This window comes from Seriola dumerili, unplaced genomic scaffold (assembly GCF_002260705.1).
Source record: "Seriola dumerili isolate Sdu_G_001 unplaced genomic scaffold, Sdu_1.0 BDQW01000859.1, whole genome shotgun sequence".
NCBI lineage: Eukaryota > Metazoa > Chordata > Actinopteri > Carangiformes > Carangidae > Seriola > Seriola dumerili.
The window spans coordinates 776,340-803,525 of NW_019175114.1; the positions used below are offsets into that span (position 1 = coordinate 776,340).

General features: G+C 40.2%; 3 protein-coding genes across 4 annotated transcripts in view; 2 read left to right on the forward strand and 1 right to left on the reverse strand.

Moving 5' to 3' along the window:
• The window catches only part of LOC111237405 (melanoma receptor tyrosine-protein kinase-like), a 32,804-nt gene extending 25,822 nt beyond the window's left edge, over window positions 1-6,982 (reverse strand). For both annotated transcript variants that reach the window (XM_022766490.1, XM_022766489.1), the window contains exon 1: window positions 6,801-6,982. In XM_022766490.1, the coding sequence (XP_022622211.1) occupies window positions 6,801-6,882 (82 nt within the window). In that variant the 5' untranslated portion in view covers window positions 6,883-6,982. The remainder of the gene's footprint in view (window positions 1-6,800) is intronic.
• Window positions 1-27,186, forward strand: part of LOC111237425 — a 395,546-nt gene that overhangs the window by 53,585 nt on the left and 314,775 nt on the right. The gene's annotated exons all lie outside the window — the stretch shown is intronic.
• LOC111237412 (tomoregulin-1-like) overlaps window positions 14,262-27,186 on the forward strand; it is a 28,414-nt gene continuing 15,489 nt past the window's right edge. Inside the window, exons 1-6 of the mRNA XM_022766500.1 lie at window positions 14,262-14,834; window positions 20,659-20,768; window positions 21,300-21,429; window positions 21,689-21,715; window positions 21,864-21,954; window positions 22,366-22,514. Of these exons, the coding sequence (XP_022622221.1) occupies window positions 14,693-14,834; window positions 20,659-20,768; window positions 21,300-21,429; window positions 21,689-21,715; window positions 21,864-21,954; window positions 22,366-22,514 (649 nt within the window). The 5' untranslated portion in view covers window positions 14,262-14,692. The remainder of the gene's footprint in view (window positions 14,835-20,658; window positions 20,769-21,299; window positions 21,430-21,688; window positions 21,716-21,863; window positions 21,955-22,365; window positions 22,515-27,186) is intronic.

A 27,186-nucleotide genomic window follows, 5' to 3' on the forward strand; every position in this document is an offset into this window, starting at 1 on the left:
TCCAGACCCGACTTTAACCTTGATCTGGGGCCAGTTCCACTGAGATGTTCTGGACTGGTCTGTAGTGCTGGTTCAGTCCAATGTTAGTCAGACTGTTCCACAAAAATAAAGACTGACTCATTTTAAGGCAAAAACCTCCAGACTAACTCGGCACATCTTCTGCCGAGGGTGAACGAAGCTGAGCGCATTCCCAGTCGGCCATTTTTTAGATTCAAAAAAAGTCTTAATTTACCCAGAATTCTTTGCACCACAGTCTGACTGAAGTTAGATAATAACTGAGAAATAACTAGAAAATAACTGCTTTTTGCAACGGATGAATTCAGACTCAGTCTAACCGAAGTCTGTCTTTGTGAATCCGGCCCCTGGTCTAACCTACAGCTAAGCAGAACCATGTTGGAGGCCAAATCAAGCCAGGTACAAAGCTCTGCACCTTGCAGACGCTGCTCAGGGCGCAAAAAGGCTTGTTCATAATTAATAATTTCCAAGAAAAGCTATATTTTGATTGTGTGGTTATAGTCTGGTCCCAGACCTCTGAGTCACTGCCCATGTCTCTGATATCAGTCAGTTATTCAAACAGGACTGCTGTATTGCTCACTGACTGTATCTAGAGATGAGATATCTGACCTGCAGTTACTTGCTTGTTTTATCTTTGTTTTTATTTCTTTTCTTCTTAATATGTTTATTGTCATGAACTAAAACACCAAAGCAAATTCCTGGTATGTTGAAAACCTACTTGGAAATAACCCGGATTCTAATTCTGATTCTGGGACAAAAAAAGGAATGACCAATCAGAGGTTAGTAGGCAGGATTAAGAATGGTGATGTCATCTTCCTACAAAAGCTACCTTGCTACTTAAAAAAAACAAATAAAACAAAGCCAGGAATAGTTATTATTTCTCAGTGAACTTGAGAAAAAACCTGAACCAGACTGGTATTTGCTGTGACCCCCCTTTGCCTTTAAAGCAGCACCAGTTCTCCTCGTTCAACTGCTCACAGTTGTTCAGGTCGAACCTTCACTGCCTCGTGTTGCTGCTGATGCTTCTAAACTGAACACCTGGGACCAGTCACTGTCATCACACAGCTGATTGTCATCAGCATAACAATAAACATTTATTCATAAAATGAGAATAACAGCGGACCCAGGACAGAACCCTGTGGAACACCTCAGGACACAGGAACTGGGAATGAATGAGATATTCATAGAATAACAAATCATTTTTTGTTTGAAAAGCACAATGGCACCAGCCTCGTATTAAATTCAAACATATTCTTGTAGTTGCTTTGTTACAATACAGACATTTTTTCTTCTTTTTTTTTAATTTTAAAAAACTGAACAAAAATCTTTTCTCACCACAGAAACGTGGAGAAATGTAGACTCATGCTGATCTTTGCTGCAGGTTACATGTGTGAAAACAAAAAGGTCCAGCTGTAAACCCAGCTCCATGTGACCTCTGACCTCCAGGGACTGACCCAGCAGTGACAGCAGTTTGGTATGAAGGGGTCAAATGGAGGTTAAACATTTTTCATTCTCTTGCCCCAAACGCAGGATTTGCATGTTACAGTACAGAGGGAGCAGGTAGAGTGAGAAGCCTGTATAATCCTGCTAAAAGTTTCTCAGCTCCATTATTGACATTCTTCACATTCCAGCTCTGAAAATCCCCCAGGCTGCACTGCTGCCGCCGCGGCCCTCTGCAGGTCACACCTGCAGCTGTGACAGCTTCTTACTGTCACACTGCAAAGTCATTCTTATTCATTACCAGCCGTGATACGAGCGACTTCATCTGACTGACAGATGTGGCGGTGCGAGTTCAGTCAGAGTCCAGGTGTTGCAGGACCACACCTGCCTGCTGCTGCTGAGCATCTGGACAAAGTCCCAACCCATCAAAGCTGTTGATATTTATGATGCATCACTGACTAATCACATTTCAGCACTGAAGCGAATACATCAGTGCAGCCAAAACCAATAGATATAAAAATGAAAAGGTTTACACTTCAGTTTCTGTTCAGTCTCTTTTCAGTCACGTACCCTGAAACTTTAAACTTGTTTCAACCAGGTGTATAACCAGGTATGTTCATGTACACTCTCAGCAGACAGTCCCCACTAAACGGCTGAAAGTTAAATGTCTTTCCTTTTCAGTCTTTAGGACGGAGGACGGATCAGGACCTTTCCCCTTTCCTTGGAGCTGTATTTGCAAGACCAACAGAAGAGAAGCGCCACTAGCGAGACTGTTGTCCTTTTACATATTGTAAACATGGTAAAGAAAAACACCTGGAGCATCAGAGCAACAGTGACACAGTACAGGACGGCCCCTCAACAAACTGGGGGCCAATGATTGGTCAGATCTTGGTGCGCTCTGTATTTGCGACATGAGGCGCTACGCACAGCATGTGTTCTGACTTCAGACAACTTGACTTCCTATAAATGAAATGCCAACGCTTGTGTGCGTGGAAAGTCACAGAGAGAAACGGAACGAACGCAAAGAGAGACGAAAACTAACCCTTTCTCTTTCAGTCTGGATGTCTTTTTCCGATATAGGAGGGGTGGGGGCCCTTTTACATGTCTGTGCCCAGGGGCCCATTGTCTCTTAATCCGTCCATGCCGCCTGGTGAGCACAGTTTGTCCTCCTGCTGCGGACATGACATCTGTGACTGAGGACTGGACGGACGCTTCAGTGAATCCCTGAACTTATGACCAACAAAAACTAACAACAATAATAAGTGGGATTATTTTAACATGCACCCCCCCACCCCACCCCCCTAAAGGGAAACCCCACATCTCAGTTCACTTTTTGTGTATTTAGAATCTGGCTGATTGTTGTCGTAGTTTCCAGTCAATACGGTTCAGCTCAGTATGCTAATACTGTTGCCATGGTTACCACGAGGCTCCAGCACCTTCTTTATTTTCAGTGTATGGTTTCAGTTAGCTGCTTCCAAAGAAACACACACACACACACACACGTAGAGACACAAACACAAGCACACACACACACTGCCAAGGTCTTCCCGAAAAGTCAAACTCGATGGGAACAGTGCTGAAACACACACACACACACACACAAACACACACACACACACACACACACACTCTGTTGGCAGACTGAAGGTCAAATCTTTCTGCAGTCACAACAATCAGCGTTTGATCATTTTACTGCAGCTTAAGCTCAAAAATAAAGAGTTTTAAGATCCAGAACAAACAACAAACCAACAGTAGCCACCTGACACACACACACACACACACACACACACACACACACACACACACATACACACACACACACACACACACACACACACACTCAGTTTCTGCTTTGATGACTAATCACTCAAATCACGGACAGGAGCCAAGAAAAGCTGCTGAATGTGCAGATTATAATCACTGAGGTCTGTTGACCAATCAGAGAGAGAGAAATTATATTTTACATTATCAGTGCAACAGCAGGACGCCAACAAAAACTACAGTAAACTGCAGGTAACCATAGCAACAGTGCTAATGCTTCATGCTGATTCTTAATTTACTCAAGGACCAAGGATCATTGTAACTCTTCAGACCCGTAGAACCTCCTCAAAGTAAGTCTGAAGGACCGCTCGAACCTCCCTGAAGACCTTTACAACCACTTCAAGGATTCCTGCAGCCTCCTCAAGGAACTCAAGAACCTTTTAAAGGACTCTTTAGAAACTCCTCCAGGACACTTACAACATCCTGAAGCACCACCACAACTTCCTCAACGACATCTCTCTCAAGATATGTCTGGAACCTCTTCAAGGACCTCTAGGCTTCCTCCAGGACCCATACAACCCCTTCAGTTACCTCTGGAGCCTGTTTGAGGAGTCAACACCCTTAAGGACCTTTTGAACCATTTCAAAGACCTCTACAACCTCGTCCAGGATCTCTAGGAACCATCAACGTCCTTCAAGACTTCTGCCACCTTTAGAACCAATAGAACCCCATCTGAAAACTCCTCAAGGACGTCTAGACTCCCTCAGGGACATGTGTACCTCACAAAGACAGTAATCGACTTGCAGATGTCTCCTCCACGTTATGCATTATTTCCTTATATTGGAACACCTTGGTGTGAATTATCACAGACATTATTGATGCCCGAGGGGGAATCGTACCCTGAACCCAGCCCCGCAGGTGCTCGGCCTGTCAGGTCGTCTGTGCACAGCAGTGCAGCGACACAACAGTCTATTCAAAACCAGGGAAGTCACACAGAAACAGTCAGTCATAAAAAAAACTCCTCACCATAATCAAATTGTTGTCAAGACAATAAGAGCGTGCAGTCAGCTGTTTTCACTTATAACTGGAACACACACACACACACACACACACACTCAGATAACAGTCTAAACAGTTGAGCTCAGCGCTTCCTCCCGTCATTCATTCAGTTATTTATTCTCTGCTTCTGTCAGGAGACAAAACTCTTATTTCAGACCAACAACCCGATTGGTCGAGATACGCTCTGAGCTTGTAATTCACTCATCGCTCACAATTCCCATAATGCCCGGCGGGCCTGGTTTTTGTTTTTCCTACAGGCAGTTCAGCAAGAAAACTACTCGGGAATGAAAGCCAATCAGATATCTCAGTTCAGATCTTCCAGAGTTGTGAAACGTGTTCAACACGAACTGAACGGATCAAGAGCTGCAGAGTCAAAACTGTGTCTATAAAACAAGATCCAATAATACAGAGGACGCCCCGTGTCAAAGCTCCTGTTGTTGTTGGTTTTCAGCTTTTATTAAATCATTATTTGTGACATAATAAATAATCACAACAGATCGAGCAGCACAGACAGGGGGCGCTGTTATTCCAGAGCAAACACAGCTGAAGTTTTCATTAATACTGTCCAAACAGCTGAGGCGACTCAACACTGAAATACAGGAGAGATTATTATGGTCGGATTGTTACTGTGCTTTTAACATTTTCTGATCGGAGACGAGTCACTTCAACAACTTCAAGTCTTTCAGTGTTTCATAGTTTGTGATTTAATCAGTGGCCTGTGTTTGTTGAAAGACTTGACAGCGTTACAGAAAAGTTTCAGGTGCGACAGTAAAAAAGTGACTCTGCTGCTTTTTCCAGACACGAGACCGACACGTTCAAACGCCGTCAGATTAAGTAACGACACGGGAGGAGGCTGAAACAGGATTAACAGACGTCCAGAGACCAAACCCAAACCCAAACCCAAACCCACCCGCTCCTGGACAGACGAGTGAGGAGCTTTCTAACAATTAGATCAATTATCAATTAGTCAATCAGAAAGTGTGTCTGCAAATACATGTTTAGGTTTGGGACTGAAGTTTGGAGAAATCAAACAATTTGAAAATGTCAACTTGGGCTTCTAGAAATGATGACTTTGTGATGTTTTATAGACCAAATGATTCATGAAGAAGATAATTAACAGATAAATAATGAAAATAATTGATGATCAGAGTGTGATGTGACTTTCTAAAGATGTGTGAGGGCTGAATACGTGCGGCGTGGTGGAGGTTGATGTATCTGTGTGATCTGAGGCGTCCTCCCTCTCTTCTTCTTCTTCTCTCTCAGGTTATCACTCCCTGAGGGACAGTGTGTCGGTGGGTGTGTCTGAGCTCTGGGTGAACCTCATCTTTTCATTATTCTGTCCGTGGCCGATGACGACTGTGATATATCTTAAATAATTTAACTTTATACTTTTCTTCATCATAATCCATAGTAAGCTGAATGTTTGAACTGCTGCTGCTCGACATTTCTGCATCTCAAAGACGTTATAATAATAATCACATCTCTTTGGGCTGTTGTTTGTTAAAACCTGCACATTAATTCACTTCATCAAGAAGAATAATAGGAAGATTCATCAATAATGAAAATAATCATCAGCTGCAGCTCGACTGCAGTTTCTCCTCAACAGTCTATGTTTGGGAGATACAGGTTTTCCATCCCACAGCCACGGTGAGGACATACAAGCTTGGAGATTTGGCTCAACTGCAAAGTAAACAGCCGAGGAAATGAAGGTTTAATTGGTGATAATTGATTCTGAATGAACTGTGTTTTCTCTGTGATGAAGAGGAAATAAAACACTGATTTTCTTCTTAGAGCTCAGTTACAGCTGACTTCCAGAGAACAGGAGCTCACACCAGTTCATGGTGTTTTCTGATTCTCAAAAACATTATAACATTCTGATAATACTGCAGTTTATTTATAATTATATTAATGACACTTTTACTTTTATTAAAAATCATATCTTTATGATATTCCTGGAGCTTCTGAAGATCACATCAGTTGTTTTTATAGCTCTCAGTGGTGACTATGGCTCTTTTAACTCCATAATCATAATTAATTACACTCCTGTAATATTCTTGCTTCATTATAAACTTTATTTAAAGACTATAAAAACTAAATGACACTTTTCTGTGATAAACCTTAATATTCATATATATCTGTAACATTTCGATGATATACCTGTCATATTGATCGTGATTTATAGTGATGATCATACTCTGAATGTTGTTATTATAATGATATTCAGTTCACTACATTCATTCAGTGTTTTTATTATAGTTTACTGTAACTTTAAACATGAAGTATCGATCTTTCTTCACATTGTGTCTATTTATTCTCTATTTCCCAGAATGACCTGTAGTAACCTTTTTCTATTAAAACTATTAAATGTGAAACTTGAAGTCAAAGTTCAGAAACCATGAAAAAACGTCTAAACTTTTTCAGACAGGACAGTTTCACCGCGGGACTCTCGCGCTCTCCCTCCCGCACCGACACGCTCTCACCCCGGAGCTCTCACCCCGGAGCTCTCAAGGGATCCCAAAACCTACCTCTCCTGCCGGGACTGGTGCAGCAGCAGCGGCCGAGCAGCAGCAGCAGCAGCGCCGCTCCGCCTCCGGAGAAAAAGCTCATGTCTGCGGCTTGTCTTCAGTTGGTGTCCCCCCGGCTGGTGTCTCTCTACGGGCTGCGGACAGACGGATCCTCCATGAGCTGCAGCGGAGGAGGAGGAGGAGGAGGAGGAGGAGGAGGAGGGTCCAGGGTCGAAGTGTTGAAGCTGTGAGACGGTTCCTGGTGGAGCCGGTGAGACTCTGCAGAGGTACACTCCTCCTCTGAGTCCACACCTCTCTCTCTCTCTCTCTCTCTCTCTCTCTCGTCTCTGTCTCCTCTCCTCTTCCTCCTCCTCCTCCTCTCTCTCTCTCTCTCTCTCTCTCTCTCTCTCTCTCTCTCTCTCTCTCTCTCTCTCTCTCACTTCACAAACATGAATCCATTTAGAGTCAAACTGATTTGTTTTTATCTGTGATTTCACTTCAAATCAGTTGTTTAACCTTCATTAAATCATTCACATGAATTAAGTCACTTGAACTAAACATCGTGGTTTGCAAATATAAAAGCTGCACAAATAAACAATTAAAGTTACAACTTTAATCATTTAAATCTAATTAAAAGCTAAATGACAGAGCAGTTTATTTTGAAATCACTGGCACCATGTTGGATATGTAACCTTAATTATTGTAAACATTTGGTTTATTTTAATTATGAGTTCACCATATTCATTTGCGTTGCAATATTGTTTGAGTTTATTATATTATTAATTCATTTCACTTCATTGAGTTTATTATATAATTTCATTATCAGTTGCAGTACTTTATAATTATAAACACATATCACATCACAGATATAATTTGTAGGTGTAACATTTAAGTTGGTTATTTACGAACCTTTAGTGTGGAGCACTTTGGTTCCCACCTGCCGTTGTTGCAGGGGGACAGGTGTGAATGTGACAGTCTGTTGATGCACATAGAACTGTTAAGAGCAGAATAAAGCTGAGTTAGTCCTCTCCTCCTTCCTCCACCTCTACCTTTATAGAAGAGTTGTTAATTATATTTACGCACAGACCAACATCAGACATGAAACGACCCTACAGTGTGTTTCCATGTGAACAGCTGTTTTTGTGTCTGTCAGTAAAAGACTGAAAATATTAATAATTCACTGTTTTAAATATTAAATTTCTTTCACTGTGTTAAAATCTCACATCAGCGTTTTCTTAGCGTTTCTCTAAATAAAGTGATATTAATAAAACATGCTCAGTGTGTTCGGTCTCCAGAGGTTAATGGATTTATTAATAATTCCACATATATATGTTTTAATCTTTCAGCCTTTAATTGTCTCGGTTGTATTTTCATGTTGTGTCCTGTGTCCACAGATAGAGACGGGTCCGGCGCCCCCTGGTGGCTCAGCTCAGGTCTGTGTTTTCATTTAAACAGACATCATCAAATATTAGTTTGTGTGTATGTGTGATGTTCATTATGCCCCCCCCCCCCCCCCCCCCCCCCCCCCCCCCCCGCAAACAGGAGAAAACAACGACTGAAACATCGACACATGAACAGAGAGAGATTCACAAACCGCCTCAACAAATATCAGACCACATGTTCCTCTGTCGCCATGACGACAGCCAGCTCAGGTTCAGCTCAGGAACCTGCGACCAACACATTTTCATGAGTGATTTTTGATGAAGGTGGTGCTGCTGTTCCCTCTCATCAGTTGTTTTCATCCAGATGTTTTGGATGTTGATGGATTAAAAGAGTTTTTCTCTTCTGTAGTTTCTTGTCGTGTTTGTCCTCGACTTCACATCATCCATCAGGTTCCTTTTTAACTCGTCACTCTGACTCCTTCAGACTGATTTCCTCCTCCCTCTGCATCCATAATTAAAGCCTCGTCTCTGCTTCGTGTGTGTTTTTCTGTTGTTTAGTTCAAATCCGTCCGTGTGCAGCCGCTCGCTTCTGTGGACGCAGGAAAAGAAAAGTCCCTTAATGGATTTTGTCCCTGATTTGTCCTGAATAGAAGCTGACAGCCTGTCGCCGGGCAGAAACACCTCGCAGGCGGGTCCTGAGTGAGCTCAGGTGGAGCTGCACACCTGGTTCTGTTCACCTGGTGACCAGAACAACCAGGTGGCTGAGGACTTGTTAGGTCCTGAGAACCACAGGGTGTGAGGGTTTCCTATTATTTTATAGCGCCCCCTAGAAAATGTCAGTGAGTCAAGTCAGCCATTTTGAATTTACTCTGCAATTTCGGCGTCATTTTTATGATTTAAAGACGTCGTACTTTAGCAAACTATATCTGGTCAGTCTCACCTTCAGACCTTTACGACGCTAAATTATGAAGCGTTTGAGTTTTCACTGGAGGACCTGCCCGTGGGGGCGTGGCGAATTTCAATAATTCGCCATGAAACAGGAAGTTGTTATAACTGTAATATACATTGTTTGATGACAGCCCCACATGAAGACATCTGCACGTTAATATGACGTCATAGTCACAGCGCCACCTTCTGAAAACAGGAAGTACCCCTTCAATTGATTTACATGATGTTTTCATGGTCTGCTCTACTCTTGATGTACAGGAACAAAGTGCATGTTGGCGACGCCAAGTCGCCTCCTGGCAGCGGCCCCGGGTTTCACAACAGGGCGGGGGCCAGCATTACACTGGTTTAAGTGTTTACATTGTGTCATCGTTGCTGCGGCTGTAACGTGTCTGGACACATGTCCATAGAAATCCCGGCTGATAAACTTCAACAGCCACAGTCATTGAATGCAACACTAACTGAGCATCATGGGCAACTTGCCAGGGGCAAGGGGACAGTTGTTGGAAATGAGATGATCAGTTAACTTGGGTCCTTGTTGCCCCTGGTCCAGTGGAGCAGGGGCAACCTGAGGACCAGGTCTGGGGGGGGGTGGGGGTGGAAAGACCACCACCGGTGGAAAACCCCTGTTGTAAGAGGGTCCTGAAACTCTGTGTGAGTTTATATTGAGTTCTTCACAGAAAGCAGATTAACAGATGAGTCACACACACACACACACACACACACACACACAGAAACAGTTTCCCAGATTAATTCATCAGTGTGACAGGTGCAGTGTCTCAGCATGTCATCTTCAACAAGTTACAACACTCACACACACACTCACACACACACACACACACACACACACACACACACACACACCACCTTATCTGTGTTATCGGTTGCGAAAACACCTCGACCAATGGGACAATGTCAAATAGAGCGGGCGATGACATCACCACATCCAGGAAGTGTATGGTTGAGAGAGAACTATGAGTCAGGTCTGTCAACAAACTCACTTCCACCAGAACCAGAGAAAACAAACAGTCGTGATCTGGACTCACCTCACCTGCAGGAGTCTGACACCAGCTGCAGCCGATACCTGTGTCCCACCTGTGTCCCACCTGTGTCCCACCTGTGTCCCACCTGTGTCACATCTGTCCTTAGCAGCTGAAGAGCCAGATGTTTTGCTCAGCAGCTGGTGGAGACCAAACACAGAGCTGAAAGAGCGGGAACACTGGACTATTCTATTTTATCTGTTCTTTTATTATTGTATTTTATTGTTTTTTATCTTTTATTATTATTTTCTCATATTTGTTTTAGCTTTTTTATTGTATCTAATCGTCAGCTTTCTTTCTTGATTTGTCCTTTTTCTCTTTAGCTCATGAGTCTGTGAAGCTCTTTGAGCCGCACTCACCTGTATGAAAAGAGCTGTGTTGTTGATTGATTGATTGATTGGCTGATTGATTATGTTGTGTTGATCTGGGCTGCATCACGCCTCCTCGATGAAACACATCAGCTGTAAGTGAGAGTAACTTCCTTGCTCTGGTGTTTTCCTCCTCCGTCAGTTCAGGATTGAGGACGACAGGTTTTTTCCTGCTTGCTGCTTGACGTGTTGCCTGTGTTTGCAGGTGGAATCAGGTTAATTGACTGAGAGCTTTCAGTGGAAAATAATGGAGGGGGGGGGGGGCAATGGAAAACAAAAGGCTGTTACATCACATTAAGAATTCAGGACTGAATTTTATAGGAAAGCAGAAAGAAAACATGAGCAAAACATTTATAATAACACCTCATCGTAATAACGTGTTCAGACATAATCATCTGTTCACAAACTAAAGTCTGATCATAAATTTATCATGAAGGAATATTTACTTTAGATGAAGCAGTTCTGTCAAGAAAATTTCTTTTAATTGATAATGAATTGAATTTTCTTTCACTGTAATTTATAATCTCATCTTCAGAAAGTTTGAGCTCCACACAGCAGCTGCTCCGCTTCACTCCTCCGTCTGCTGATGTTCATCCGTCAGTTCAAGGTGAATTCAACCTCAAAGCACTGAGAGAGGAAGAGGAGGAGGAGGAAGAAGAAGGAGGAGGAGGAGGATGAGAGGAAGAGGAGCGGAGATTAGGAATGAAGGGGGAGAGAGGAGAGTAAACTAATTAGCCCAGATGGCTTAAAGCAAAACACCCGGACCCGAGGATGAGATTAAATATAGTGTGTGTGTGTGTGTGTGTGTGTGTCACATGATTATCATTGTCCACCATTATCAGTGAGAATGTCCTCGGGCTGAACATTGACCTCACACTCAAACAGAAGCTGCTGTTTGTTCTTTGTCATGTAAATTCTGAATAAAATCAATTTAAATTCTTTGTTTTGTTTCTGCGTCGTTGAACGCTTCAGTCCTTCCACATGATTCATTCATTAATATCACACTGTCAAACATTAGAAACAGGCCAGAGGAAAGAAAGAAAGACTGACTGTGGTAAGAAACACGAGACGTGTGACGTTAGCATTAGCATTATTGATAAAAGAAGCAGCAGTGTTGATAATTGATGTTGGTCTAATTGTGCTGCGACTGAACACTCAACATTTTAAAGGCCGACGTGGAGAATGAAGCTGTGACACCAAGAGTTTGTGACTGATACGTGTAAATATGTTGTTATACAATTTCTGTGTGTATGAATTAAAGACCATGAATTTCTGTGTGTCAGTTTCTTGACTGTAACTTTGGGAATGAGCATGGAAGCACAAAGAAACCTGAAATGTTCAGTGTGAATCAGTGAATCAGAACTTTCTTCTTCTTTCCCACAAATCATGTGACGACCCCTCACATTTATCTGGTGACCCTTTGGAGGGGCCCGACCCCTGTGTTGGGAACCAGTGGACTAAATAATACTGTAACTACAGGAAGTACTTTTACTGTGATACTGTGACTACAGGAAGTGCTTTTACTGTGATACTGTGACTACAGGAAGTGCTTTTACTGTGATACTGTGACTACAGGAAGTGCTTTTACTGTGATACTGTGACTACAGGAAGTGCTTTTACTGTGATACTGTGACTACAGGAAGTGCTTTTACTGTGATACTGTGACTACAGGAAGTGCTTTTACTGTGATACTGTGACTACAGGAAGTGCTTTTACTGTGATACTGTGACTACAGGAAGTGCTTTTACTGTGATACTGTGACTACAGGAAGTGCTTTTACTGTGATACTGTGACTACAGGAAGTGCTTTTACTGTGATACTGTGACTACAGGAAGTGCTTTTACTGTGATACTGTAAATACAGGAAGTACCTTTACTGTGATACTCTAATTACATGAAGTGCTTTAATTGTGATACTGTAACTACAGGAAGTACTTTTACTGTGATACTGTGACTACAGGAAGTGCTTTTACTGTGATACTGTGACTACAGGAAGTGCTTTTACTGTGATACTGTAAATACAGGAAGTACCTTTACTGTGATACTCTAATTACATGAAGTGCTTTAATTGTGATACTGTAACTACAGGAAGTACTTTTACTGTGATACTGTGACTACAGGAAGTGCTTTTACTGTGATACTGTAACTACAGGAAGTACTTTTACTGTGATACTCTAATTACATGAAGTGCTTTAATTGTGATACTGTAACTACAGGAAGTGCTTTTACTGTGATACTGTGACTACAGGAAGTGCTTTTACTGTGATACTGTGACTACAGGAAGTGCTTTTACTGTGATACCAGGGGAAGCTGATAAAACGTTCAGTTCAGCAGGATGACTTTGTGATGCTGTTGCTGTTGCTGAAGTGAAGGGTCTGTTCAACAGTGGTATTCCGCCCTCTAGTGACTGAATTCACCGCTGCAGATAATAAAAAGATCAAATTGGATCATTGGTGGATTTGAATGTTGTCAGGCAGGTACCCACACCTACAGGTGTCTGCGGGCTGCTGCAGATTATTACCCATGTAGAAATCCTTGTGTTTGTCATTTGAAAACATCTGTAGGTGAAAACATGTGAAATAGAAGTTGATGATATCTGCACAAGATCCTGGAGAAACTGCACAGGATCAAAATACTTGTCAAATAAATGTAGTGCCTGTATGCAAATATGATATATACACATTGAATTGCCATATATGAAATATATGGAAATATGAAATAAAAGCACATATCTAAAATTTATATGTGAAACCAATTAGAAATTTGACATATATATCTAGCCCATACAAAAAAATATATATGCTTATATTGTAGACATGTTACATAAATATATATCCATCCCAAAGCCTGTCAGTATGTGTTGATATTATAAACAGTAGAGACAGACATGTTTAAAATTAATGAGAAATCAACAAGAAAACAAATAGAATTTTAATACTTGTGTTGTTTTAATAAACTTGCATATATATAATATATATCATTAACATATATGGTCGCAACATGTTATATCATATAAAAAATAATCATATAGATATGTTATATTAACCATGGGTTTTTCATATGTTGTAAACTTATATCTTCATATATCCAGAGGATGTATATATGTGACAATAATATATCCACATCACTCTTGATATAGAGACAAAATGTCATGTTACATTTCCAAATGGGAACTTTTACTTTTTTAACGTGGATTAATCATCAATCAAATTATTCACACAGTGTATATGAGTTGATCAAATCTGCCTAGAAACAACAGATGTGTGTCTTCATTTAAGTCTAATGTTTGGACTAATGACTCAGTTTGGCGGGTTGGTGGATCACACAGCTGCAGCACGAGGCTTTTAATTAGAGCAACCTACAGAGGAGCAAGAGGCATGCAGCGATATATGACTCTGTCTCTGTGGGAGTGGTCTCCTGCGGGTCACGTGGTCCAGGCCTTTGTTGATGTGAATCAGTGGAGAACGCACAGGAGGACAAAAAAAAAAAAAGTCCAGGTCCGATCGAACGACCGACCGCATCCGTCCGTCCTCCCCGGCGCACACTCGCCCCGCTTCGGCCTGGATGCTGCTGGAAGCCGCTTCGGATTTTCACCTGGATCTTCTTCTCCGCGGCGGTCCGCGGTTCTCCCCGCCGGTTTGAGTGCGAGGCAGCGGGGGCTGGGGGATGGAGGCTCAGTCCGGGCTGTGAGCAGACTGGTTTTAGGGGGTGGCGGAGGTGTGGGGGGTCGCTGTGTGAAGCCCCAGGCCCTGCTTTGCTTTGTTATCCCGGGCTTCGTTTTGCAGCCCTCCTCGGGTTTTTCCAGCGTGTTTCTGTTTCACCATGAAGCTTCTCCCTGAGAGAAACTGAGGGAGTTTCAGAGAGGAGGGAAACACATGGAGGGAGGCAGGATTTAACTCGTTATTCTTCTTTCTCCGCGGAGTGTTTCTGACCCGAGGATCCTCAGAAAAACAGATTTTTATTTCTGTTTTTCTCCCTTTATCTTTTTCTCCTGTTTCTACTCATCCATCTCTTTGTACACCTCTGCCCTATCTCTCTATCAGCCTCCTGTACTTCTCCATCTCCCTCTCTTCACCTCCATTTATCGCTATCTTCCCCTTTATCCCTCACCTTTCAGTCTCTACCTCTCCCCTCTGTCTGGGTCTATCCCTCCATCTCTCCCTCCTCCCGTCCTCCATCATGGCTCCAGTGTGCCGGTTCTCGTGGTTCTGCTGCCTCCTGGTTCTGCTGGTTCTCCCCGCCGCCGTCCGGAGCTCGTTCCCCCGCAGCGGAGGCAGCAGCAGCGCGGAGTGCGGCACCGGGAAGGCCGCCGACTGCCCAGGTGAGACACTCACAGCCTGTTTACACCTGAACGTGTCACCTCAGGCTGAAGGTGTGTGTGTGTGTGTGTGTGTGTGTGTGTGGGGGGGGGGGGTGTTTTCTGTTGCTTGAGGCTGATCTGAGTTCAGCCTGGAGGTTTGAGGATGTGGAGGTCAGAGGTCACAGTCATCTTTATGCATTCTCTGCCATCTCTTATTGAGTGTTTCAGTGCAGCTGATCACGTGATCCATTTGTTGTCATCCACCCATCTTTGTGTTTCTGTTGTCATGACGACTGCAGCAGGATGAACTGGAGATTGATGGTGATGGAGATGGAGCATCACAGTGTGACTCCTGGTTCTGCTGCGGTCGTCCATCCACTGACACCTGACATCAGATCACCGGTTTATACTGATGCCATCGTCATGACAACGGAAACATGGAGTCAGCAACAGCACCTGTGCGGGGGGAGGGGGTCGGAGGGCTGGACCTGCTGAAGCAGCCATGTTGCTCATTGAAGTGTGTGTGAGTCGGTTCAAGGCCTCCATATGTCAGTGTGTGTGTGTGTGTGTGTGTGTGTGTGTGTATATGTGTGGTTGTGTGTTTTGACCACTCCTCACTTTAACTTGCTCTATTTTAGGGTTAATTACAGGGTGGAGAACCAGGGCGAGGTTAAATGACGGAGTACCCTGTGTGTGTGTGTGTGTGTGTGTGTGTGTGTGTGTGTGTGTGTGTGTGTGTGTTCAGCCTATATGTATATGTACTCATGGATACATCAAACTGGAACCACATGCACTTCAAACTTTAAAGGAGAAGTCTGGTGCTCTATATTTGTCTTTTAACCAATAAGAAGTGTGTGTGTGTGTGTGTTTGTGTGTGTGTGTGTGTGTGTGTGTGTGTGTGTCAACAGTGTGGTGTTGTCCCAAATCAAACATGGCCGCTGTGCCCTCACAGGAAATAACAATCACAACATTTTAATTGTCGCCTGCTAAAATTCTAAAAATACTTTTCTCACGTGACTTGAAAATGAACGTTTAACTTCCTTGTGTCATGTGACGACACAGCGGCCATTCCACTGGTGGTCCCTCCTTTTCCACTACGGAGCCAAGATGGCGACCGTCGATGGTGAGGAGTGTCCATCGTTTGGAGTTCACTATCCGGGAACGTTCAGAGCTCTGCGCGTTGACGTACGTGTCGTAAAACATCATGGCCTCGGAGTTTCTCTCCTGAAGGGTCAGACTGAAAAGATCTTCATGATCAGAGTGAGGAAAGGAGCTTCACCACTTCCTCTCTCACCTCTAGGAAACACTGGAGCTTCCTTTACCAAAGGAAAGGAAACATGACGTCCCACAATGCCTTGCTGCAGCAGCATTTAAAACCACAGCAGAGCCACATACATGTAGAAACATCAGAGCAGCTGTTTCTGTCTGATGGACTGAAGCTCAGATCCATAAATATAGATTCATCCTCTTTCATCAGTCAGGAGTCGTGATGAAGAACGAGCTGATCATCTTTATCATCATCATCATCATAATCTATACATAAATGTAATTTAAAAACTCTGCGTACATCTTATTTCAACATTTCAGACTGGTTTGTGGTTAAAGGAAGATTTATCGTCCGTGTGTTTAAATAAAGTTGGTTTTAAAAAAAAAAGAGTTTAGTTAAAAAATGAAAATAGTCCTTAGTTTCAGTGCTTTATTAAACAGTTAAATATTAGTGAGTGTGAACAGACAGAGGAGGGTGTGAACTGTGGTAACAACTGCACTTCTTCTATCTTTGGCTTGTGGACGTCTGACGACAACGTGAGCGTTTAAGATTTTCATAGACCAAATGTTTAGAAGAGACGTTGTTAGTCTGTGAGTCCAGGTGAAACGACAAGCTGCAGCCAACGATTCATGAATCACAGAAGAAAAAACAACCAAAGAATCTGAAATTCAGCTGCTTTAAATGATTTATTTCGTTTTCAAATAAAAAAAAAAAGAGTCCTCTTGATCATGATTCGCTCCAGATTTATTAAATAGTCTTCAGTCCAAAAGAAGAAGAGGAAAAAGATCTTTGAAGATCAATCCGCTGCTGAAAATAGTCCCAAACAAATGCATCAAATTTTAGCAGATTACTGAGCCTTTTTGAAACTGAAAGTGTTTTTAAAGGTTCACGTCTTCAGGAGGAACCAATGAGCTCAGAGCTGAGAGAGGAGAGAGAGGAGGGAAGAGTAAAGAGACGGACTAACACTATTTTTGGTGATTTATTGGCGATAAGAAAAGAAGAGCTCAGACATGTCGTCTTCTTCACTGGCTGGTTTCAGGCTCTGATCTAAATGTAGAATCTGAACTAAAATAAGTCGGTGATCAGGGAAAACCTGTCTCGCAGCTTTCAGCTTTTTAAGGATCTAACGGAAGAAAAAATCTTTGATTTCTATTTTCAGACGCGTTGAACTCTTTTGAAAACGTGCTCGCCCACTTCAGCTCAGTCACAGATGTTCTCCCGGGAAGACGCTCCACTCTGTCTCCGTTTCTTCTTCAGCGGTTTGTCATTCATGAGCTCGAGACTCCTTCAGCTGTCGCACGGCAGAAAGTGTTTAAATGAGCGAGTGAAAGCAGAAGCTTTGATTCGGCCTGAGAACAGGGAGATAAACCAGCAGTAAAACTACAGAGTACAAATCTAAACTCTTCACTTCATCTGCTGAATCAGGTTCATCACATTGATTTGGAAGGAAAACATTTGGCTCATGTACGTGATTCTGTTTCTGCTGGTTTGAAACTCTTAGTTTCATCGTACAGGTCCGTACTTTACAAATGATTTCCTACAGGTTCATATAATTTGATTCTAATTATAGAGAAAATAAATGTCAGTTTTTTTTCTGACATCAGATTCACTAAACCGCAAAACCTTCTCATAAATCCCTGATCACGATCACATTAGATTTTATTATCAGCAGAACAGATCTACAGAAGCGAAACAGATTCACGTGGGGAAAAAGTGGATTGTTTATAAGAACAGTTTTCTCTGACTTCTCAGATAATTATGTTGTTAATTCAGATTCAGAGAAGTTTTTCTTAATTAACGAAATCTCAGAACTTTCAGAAGTGTTTCCTTAATTCAGAAGAACAGCAGAATTGTTCTGAATGCATTACTCCTCTGTAGATATCTCGCTCTGCTCTGTCTGTCGGAAAGTTTCATTCACAAAAATGTGAACTAGAGTTTCTGAAATCCTCCATTCAGCCATTATGACGGTGAACAGAATATTCATTCTTTGTTTTATATTTCACATTTCATTATAAGTTCATCTCTGCCTGACCTTTAAACCACAGATGTTTCAGATGAAGTCGGACTGAACCTGAGAAAATGTGAAGTTTGAGAAAATTTGGTGAATGTGACAAATTCTCCTCTAAAATCATTAATCTGAGTAATTAAAGAACGAACCTGTTACTTCTCATTAACTCTTTAATTAATGATTAATTACTGGTGTCACAGTATTTCACAGCTGAACATGCAAAACTGTAAAACAATTCAACATATATGAAGAATAACGTTTCTAATAGTAACTGAATGATGTATTTGTTTGTTTTATATGGAGCTTTTTTATTATTCAAAATTATTATTTTATTATTGTGATTTTATTGGAACCAGAGGAGTGGAGGCAGCCGCTGTCCACATACTTTTGGCGATGTATCGTATCTGCAGTCAGTGTTGCTCCTGACGCTGGAGGCAGTTTTAAAGACGGGGATGGAGGGGAAAGAGAAAAACAAGGAGCGAGACGATGAAGTCATTGGAGCGTGAGAGAGAGAGAGAGAGAGAGAGAGAGAGGAGGTCAGTGATGTTCTTCCACTTGAGTTGGAGGCTGACCTGCTTCAGTCACTGGCCTCAGATCAGCTTCACTCTCCTCGTCACTGCTCCTGATGAAACTCTCAAAGGAACAGTTCAACGTGTGTTCACTGGTTAGCTTAGCTTAGCATAAAGGCTGGAAGCAGGGGGAAACAGCTAGCCTGGCTTAGTCCAGACTCACCTGTGTCTTTAATCCCCAGAGAAGCAGAAATGTAAAATGGGTTTGAGGACTGAGGTCTGGGGCGGAGGACTGTCTCCGGTCCAGATGTGAGCAGTGGTCCTGTTCTCAGTCTTCACACGTCCTCACATGATCCCCACACTCAGGTCCAGTGTACGCCTGGTTCCATCGGCCCAAGTCTGGTCCGTAAACAGCATGGTCGTCAGATGCTGCCTGGACCAATTCTGGTGCACACACAGAAAATCTTCCAGCTGTTAGCCAACACCAGAATCTACCCAGATGTGAGGTATATGGACCAGACTTGGAACCGTGGTGCATTCTGGGCCAGAGGTTTGATTCTTACTATCTGGGATGTTCACAAGGGCAGGTGCACAAAACACCTCAAGTTTCATCCTGAAGGTTTCCTTAAAATGTTCACTTAAGTATTTTCTTCCTTATCTTAGTCTTGTGTTTAATGAATCACTGTTGCACAAAAGACCTTAGCAACCAAAGTAAAGGTTCCTCTGACAGTATCATAACTGCAACATCTCTGAGTTTATGGTTATAAATGAAGAAATCGACAACTCCCAGGAAGTTGATGATGATGTTCCATGACTCCCTTAACGACACAGTAAAATTTTACTGCTGTAAAATCTCTTTTATTGCTGCAAATGCCTTCACTAAAACCTGAAGTAAGTCCCTCAGTGAAGGAGCCTTGTAGTTTCCGTATCGTGCTCACGGTGACAAACAGCTGTGTCCAGGTTGTGTTTAGTGTTGTCAGTGTGTAAATGGAGGCTTCACTCACTGTAACTCCCCTCAGAGCCTCCGGGACCAGGTCTCTGCAGATCTGTCACGCTCTGTAAACAAGCTGTAATTGGTTCCCGATGCAACCTGTAGCTGTCAGATGAGAAGTTAGTAACTATAGCAACCAAACATTGTCCAAAAAGGTGTGTGTGTGTGTGTCTGTGTGTCTGTGTGTGTGTCTGTCTTCGGGGAGACGTTTCAAACTCTCCAGACGAGGATGTGGATGTGAGCTGACAGGTTTTTCCGACACTGACCCAGTTTGAGGCGGAGTCTGTCAGGACGCTGTCGGTGGGGAAGGCTGTGGTCACTTTCAGTCTCGAGCAGTGATATCAGGAGTCGGGTTAAACACAACAACAGACATTGATTCTGCAGACAGAGAGGATCATGGGAACACAGTGTTTCTGGTATTTTGTGTGTGTGTGTGTGTGTGTGTGTGTGTGTGTGTGTGTGTGTGTGTGTGTGTGTGTCAGCAGGTTGCTCTGGCTGCCTCAGCACACTGAGGTATTTAGTAATTACAGAGGAGGCGGGGGTCACGACCCCTGTAATTACCAGTTCTAATTGGCTGGCCTGCAGGGCTGCCGACCAATCGGCTGCCATCATTAAATTACTGCCCTGGATAATAGTGTGTCTCTGTGTGTTTGTCAGTAGGTCTGCATTGTTGCTGCTGTGTGTGTGTGTGTGTGTGTGTGTGTGTGTGTGTGTGTGTGTGTGTGTGTGTGTGTGTTTCATGTGGTGTGTGTGTTTGTGTTTGTGTGTGTTTCATGTGGTGTGTGTGTTAGTCGCACTGAGACATCTGCACATCTGTAGGACGGACTCTCTGGTTCTGTGCTGATCCGGATCAGAAGGATTCTCTGGTTCAGGCTCAGCTTTGTTAAAATCCTTAACGAGTTTATATTAATGAACCTGTTGAACATTAACAATCAGATTGTAAACACAGATTGTTTAACTCATTAGTTATAAGCAGATATAAGGACATTTATATCTATATTGTATCATGAAATAAATTCTTTCGTTCTCCTGCTGATGGCGCCACCGCTCTGTGTCATGATACGTTTCAGATCTGTCAGAGAAGAAGAGCGACCTGCGCGTGTGCGACGCCGGGACGTGTCGCTTTGGAGGAAGCTGCCGCGAGAACGGAGCTGACATCAAGTGTGTCTGCCAGTTCCACGTGAGTCTCACACACACACACACACACACTCTCTCTCACACACACACACACACACACACACACACACACACACACACACACACACACACACACACACACACACACACACACACACACACACACACAGCATCACCAGCTACAACCTCACACATCCAAACAGGATAGTGTTACCATGGTTACAAAGCCATTTTCGCTGACTTGACTTTGAGCACTTGTAATGTCGCTGCCACGAAAGTTTATCTGTTGAGTTTAAACTTGGGTCATGAGATCCTGCTTTAGAGGCGGGCTCAGGCCTTTGATTGACAGACACTCTACCTGTGGACAGTAGAAGGTGATTCTATTAATTAATTAACATTTCATTCCATTTCATTTACTGTGAAAAACTTTTTGGAGGCTTTTAATCAACAAGAGAATTAATAAGTGATGGTTGAATTATTAATATCTGCCGCGAATAGCTTCATAAAGTGTGTGTGTGTGTGTGTGTGTGTGTGTGTGTGTGTGTGTGTGTGTGTGTGTGTGTGTGTTTTGCAGTGCCATAAAAAGTACGTCCCTGTGTGTGGGTCAAACGGAGACACGTACCAGAACGAGTGTTTCCTGAGGAGAGCCGCCTGTAAGAAGCAGAGAGCCATCACCATCATGTCAGAGGGACCCTGTTACCACGGTAACACACACACACACACACACACACACGGCTGCATCCGTGCTTTTGACCGACATAAAAATTTATCCACAACAACGATTTATTGTTTTATTAGAAATAAAATTCAGTCTGGTCCAACAGTCGTGTGTTTAATCCTCCTTCAGGACGGTTTCAGTTTCTATTGAAACTTTAGAGACGAGTTGATTTAATCACCTGCAGCTGATGTTTTCTGGTTGTTTCCTGTCCACAAATAACCTCATAACGTCTCTGTCTCTGTCAGACGCTGGTTCGGGATCTGGAGACGGAGGTACAGCTTCATACTTTATAAAATAGTTACTTTCTCTAATGCGATGTAAACTATAAAATACGGTATATGTGTGTGTGTGTATATATATATATACACATGTATATATAAAATGTATGGGACGTGTTGTCGTGACGTTTTGTCTCTGCAGATGATGAAGGCTCCGGTCGCGGTAAAAAGGCCTCGAAATGTGGAAACTGCAAGTTTGGAGCCGAGTGTGACGAAGACTCTGAGGATACACTGTGAGTGTCCACACACACACACACACACACACACACACCCACCATTGTTTTGAGATTTATCCACCATTGTGTGAATGTGGAGTTTCATAAATTACCAGTTTAACCAGCCTTAGGCTCATTACATTAAATAAGTCTGACTTAAGTTACCATGGAAATATATCCCTCCAGATTAGCCTGGTCAGGTGTGTTCAGTGTTACAGTCCATCAGTCACCATGGAAACAGTGTTTATGTATTACGAACAAACCTCCGAGTCAAAAGTATCACAGTCAAGTCACATCCACTATGTAAGGAGCAAAAAATGCAACCCTTCAAAATAAAAGCCTAATCCACAGAGGAAGTCCCAGGAGTGTATGATGAGTAGAACATGCCCTGCTACACAGCTCAGTGTGTACTTGTGTTTGTGTGTCCAGCTGCATGTGTAACATCGTGTGCAACGGCCACAACGACAACCCGGTGTGCGGCGGCGACGGTGTCACCTACGACACGCCCTGCCACGTCCGAGAGGCGTCCTGCCTCAAACAGCTCAAGATCGACATCAAACATGTGGGACGTTGCCAAGGTAACGAAAACTAAACCACACACACAACAAAAAAAAAATGAAGGTCAGAAAACTCTCACTGCTGAAATGACCTGAATAGATCTGTCAGCAAATGTCAAATCAACCTTGAGGAGGAGGAGGAGGAGGAGGGAAGAATAAAGGAAAGAAAATAGGAGGAGAAAGTGGGTAAAAAGGAGAGATGGAGGAGGAATATGTGGAGGAGAAGAAAAGGAGAGGGACGGGTTAAAGAGAAAAATGACAAGAAAATGGAGTAGAGGATAGATGACGTGAAGAGGAAGATGAGAAAGAAGACAATATATAGAGAGGAGGAGATGAAGGAAATGCTGAGTGAAACTAGGAAGAGAAAGAGGAAAAGAGGACAGAGGAGAAACATCGATAGTTGGAGGAGAAAGAGAATGAGGACAGATAGAAAAAAGAAGAAAGGGACGTAAAAGAGGAAAAAAGGAGACTCTCTTTCAGCTCATCTATATTGAATGATGACCTGACCCCAATCTGAAAACACACACACACACACACACACACACACACACACACACAGAGCATCAACATGGCTGACTGAACAACCAGCTGGTCACATTTTAACATGACGACCTGCTCCTCCCTGTCGCAGACGGGGCTGGAGGCGTTGTGATTTCAAGCTGTCCGTCTGTCTGTTCTCTGGACACTGAGGAAATGTCTTCACTTGACTCAAACTGATTAGATTCAAGTGGTCAAAGGTCACTGTGACCTCACACCTGTCCCATTCTTGTGAATATATCATGAACTTATGACCTTTTTTTGACGTTTAATTTTTATGCCATACTATACTATTACTTTTTGTGAAGTTTTATGCCTCACTATAATATGACATCTTTTGACATTTTTTGCCTTCATATACTATGTTTTTTCACTTTTTATGCCTTACTATACTATGACTTTGTTTTAAATTCTTTGACTTACTATACTATTTTTTTTTTTTACCTTACTATACTATGACTTTTTTACTTTTTTTGTCTTACTATACTATGACTTTTTTTTTTTTTACTTTTTTGCCTTAGTATTCTATGACTTTTTTTTTAACTTTTTTTGCCATACTATACTATGACTTTTTTGCCTTACTATACTATGACTTTTTTTAAAACTCTTTTTACTTGACCTTTTCATGACTTTTTATGCCTTACTATACTGACTTTTTTTTAAACTTTTTTTGCATTACTATACTATAACTTTTTTTTTTACTTTTTTTGCCATACTATACTATGACTGTTTTTGCCTTACTATACTATAACTTTTTTTTTTACTTTTTTTGCCTTACTATACTATAACTTTTTTTTTTACTTTTTTTGCCTTACTATACTATAACTTTTTTTTTTACTTTTTTTGCCTTACTATACTATAACTTTTTTTTTTACTTTTTTTGCCTTACTATACTATAACTTTTTTTTTTACTTTTTTTGCCTTACTATACTATAACTTTTTTTTTTACTTTTTTTGCCTTACTATACTATAACTTTTTTTTTTACTTTTTTTGCCTTACTATACTATAACTTTTTTTTTTACTTTTTTTGCCTTACTATACTATAACTTTTTTTTTTACTTTTTTTGCCTTACTATACTATAACTTTTTTTTTTACTTTTTTTGCCTTACTATACTATAACTTTTTTTTTTACTTTTTTTGCCTTACTATACTATAACTTTTTTTTTTACTTTTTTTGCCTTACTATACTATAACTTTTTTTTTTACTTTTTTTGCCTTACTATACTATAACTTTTTTTTTTACTTTTTTTGCCTTACTATACTATAACTTTTTTTTTTACTTTTTTTGCCTTACTATACTATAACTTTTTTTTTTACTTTTTTTGCCTTACTATACTATAACTTTTTTTTTTACTTTTTTTGCCTTACTATACTATAACTTTTTTTTTTACTTTTTTTGCCTTACTATACTATAACTTTTTTTTTTACTTTTTTTGCCTTACTATACTATAACTTTTTTTTTTACTTTTTTTGCCTTACTATACTATAACTTTTTTTTTTACTTTTTTTGCCTTACTATACTATAACTTTTTTTTTTACTTTTTTTGCCTTACTATACTATAACTTTTTTTTTTACTTTTTTTGCCTTACTATACTATAACTTTTTTTTTTACTTTTTTTGCCTTACTATACTATGACTTTTTTTTTTTACTTTTTTTGCCTTACTATACTGACTTTTTTTTTTTTTAAACTTTTTTACCTTACTATACTATGACTTTTTCATGACTTTTTTTCCCTAATTATATTATGCTTTTTTATAACTATTTTTACCATACTATACTATGACTTTTTCATGACTTTTTTGCCTTACTATACTATGACTTTTTCATAACTTTTTTTGCCTTACTATACTGACTTTTTCATAACTTTTTTTGCCTTACTATACTATGACTTTTTTTGCCTTACTATACTATGACTTTTTTTTTTTTACTTTTTTGCCATACTATACTGACTTTTTTTTTAAAACTTTTTTGCCTTACTATACTATGACTTTTTTTTTTACTTTTTTGCCTTACTATACTATGACTTTTTTGTCTCACTATACTATGACTTTTTTGCCTCACTATAGTATGACTTTTTTTGACTTTTTATGCCTTACTATACTGACTTTTTTTTTAACTTTTTTTGCCATACTATACTATGACTTTTTTGCCATACTATACTATGACTTTTTTTTTTTTACTTTTTTTGCCATACTATACTATTACTTTTTTTTTTACTTTTTTTGCCTTACTATACTATGACTTTTTTTTTGTTACTTTTTTTGCCTTACTATACTATGACTTTTTTTTTTCTTTTTTTTTAACTTTTTTTACCATACTATACTAATGACTTTTGTCATGACTTTTTTTTGCCATACTATAAGCTGAGACTTTCATGACTTTTTTTGCCTTACTATACTACTGGATTTTTTTTTTTTAACTTTTTTTTGCCATACTATACTAGTGCCTTTTTTTTTTTTACTGTTTTTGCCGTTACTCATAGTCTATGCCCTTTTTTTTTTACTTTTTTTTGCCTTACTAACTATGACTTTTTTTTTTTTACTTTTTTTGCCATACTATACTATGACACTTTTTTTTTTTGACTTTTTTTTGCCTTAACTATACTAAGTGAACTTTTTGTTTTAACTTTTTTGCCTACTATACTATGCACTTTTTTTTTTCTAAACTTTTTTACCGATACTATGACTACTGACTTTTTCAATAACTTTGTTTTGGCCTTGACTATAATATCTGACTTTTTTTTTTCTACGTTTTTTGGCCTTACCTATTACTATGAGCTTTTTTTGACTCCACTATACTATGACTTTTTTTTTTTACATTTTTTTGCCTACTATACTATGACTTTTTTTTGTTACTTTTTTTTGGCCATTTTAACTATATCTATGACTTCTTGTTTTAAACTTTTTTACCATACTCAATATGAACTTTTTCATGACTTTTTTGCCATACACTATACTATGACTTTTTTTTTTTTAACTTTTATTTGCTTACTATACTATGACTTTGTTTTTTTTTTTTTAACTTCTTTTACCCATACGTATACTCATGGAACTCTTTTCATGACTTTTTTTGCCAATACTCATAGCTATGACTTTTTTCATGACCTTTTTTGCCTTACTATAATATGACTTTTGTTTTTTTTTACCTTTTTTGCCTTACTATAACTTTGACTTTTTTGTCTCACTATACTATGACTTTTTTTTTTACCTTTTTTGGCCATACCTATAACTATGACCTTTTTTTTTTTACTTTTTTGCCCATAACTATAGCTATGACTTTTTTTTTTACTTTTTTTTGGCCAATACTATAACTATGACTTTTTTTTTTTAACTTTTTTTTACCATATATACTATGACTTTTTCCATGACTTTTTTGCCATACTATACCTATGGACTTTTTTCCAATAACTTTTTTGCTTACCTATAATATTAACTTTTTTTTACAATATTATAGACTATGCACTTCTTTCCATGACTTTTTTTGCCTTACGTCCATAATATGACTTTTTTTTTTTTTTACTGTTCTCTTACTATATACTTTGAACTTTTGTTGTCCTCACTCTATAACGTATGACTTTTTTTTTTTTTGACTTTTTGCCATACCTATAGTATCTAGACTTCTTTTTTTTTTTCTCTTTTTTCATACTGAGCTACATAAACTGCATGACTTTTTTTGGGCCTCACATATAAGTATGACTTTTTTTGACTTTTTATGCCTTAAACCTAACTGATTTTTTTAAACCTTTTTTTTGTTTGTTTGTTCTTACTATACTATGACTCTTTTTGGTTTTTTTAAGAATACTATTTTGCCCAGTACTCTATAAGACTATGACTTCTTTTTTTTGTTTTTTACTATTTTTGACCATACTATCAAATCTTATGACTTTTTTTTTTTTTTTTACTTTTTGCCATACACTACCACTAAGTGAAACTATGCACTGTATTTTTCTTTTCTTTTACCCTGGTTCTATGACTTTTTTTTTTTTAAAAATATTACTTTTTTTGCCATACCTATACAGACTCTATGATTTTTTCACATACTTTTTTGATAACTCTTTGTTTTTTTTTGCCTTACTAATATACTAAATGACCGTTTTTTTGCCTTACTTTCTACCTATGACTGTTTTTTTTTTTTTTACTTTTTTTGCCATAG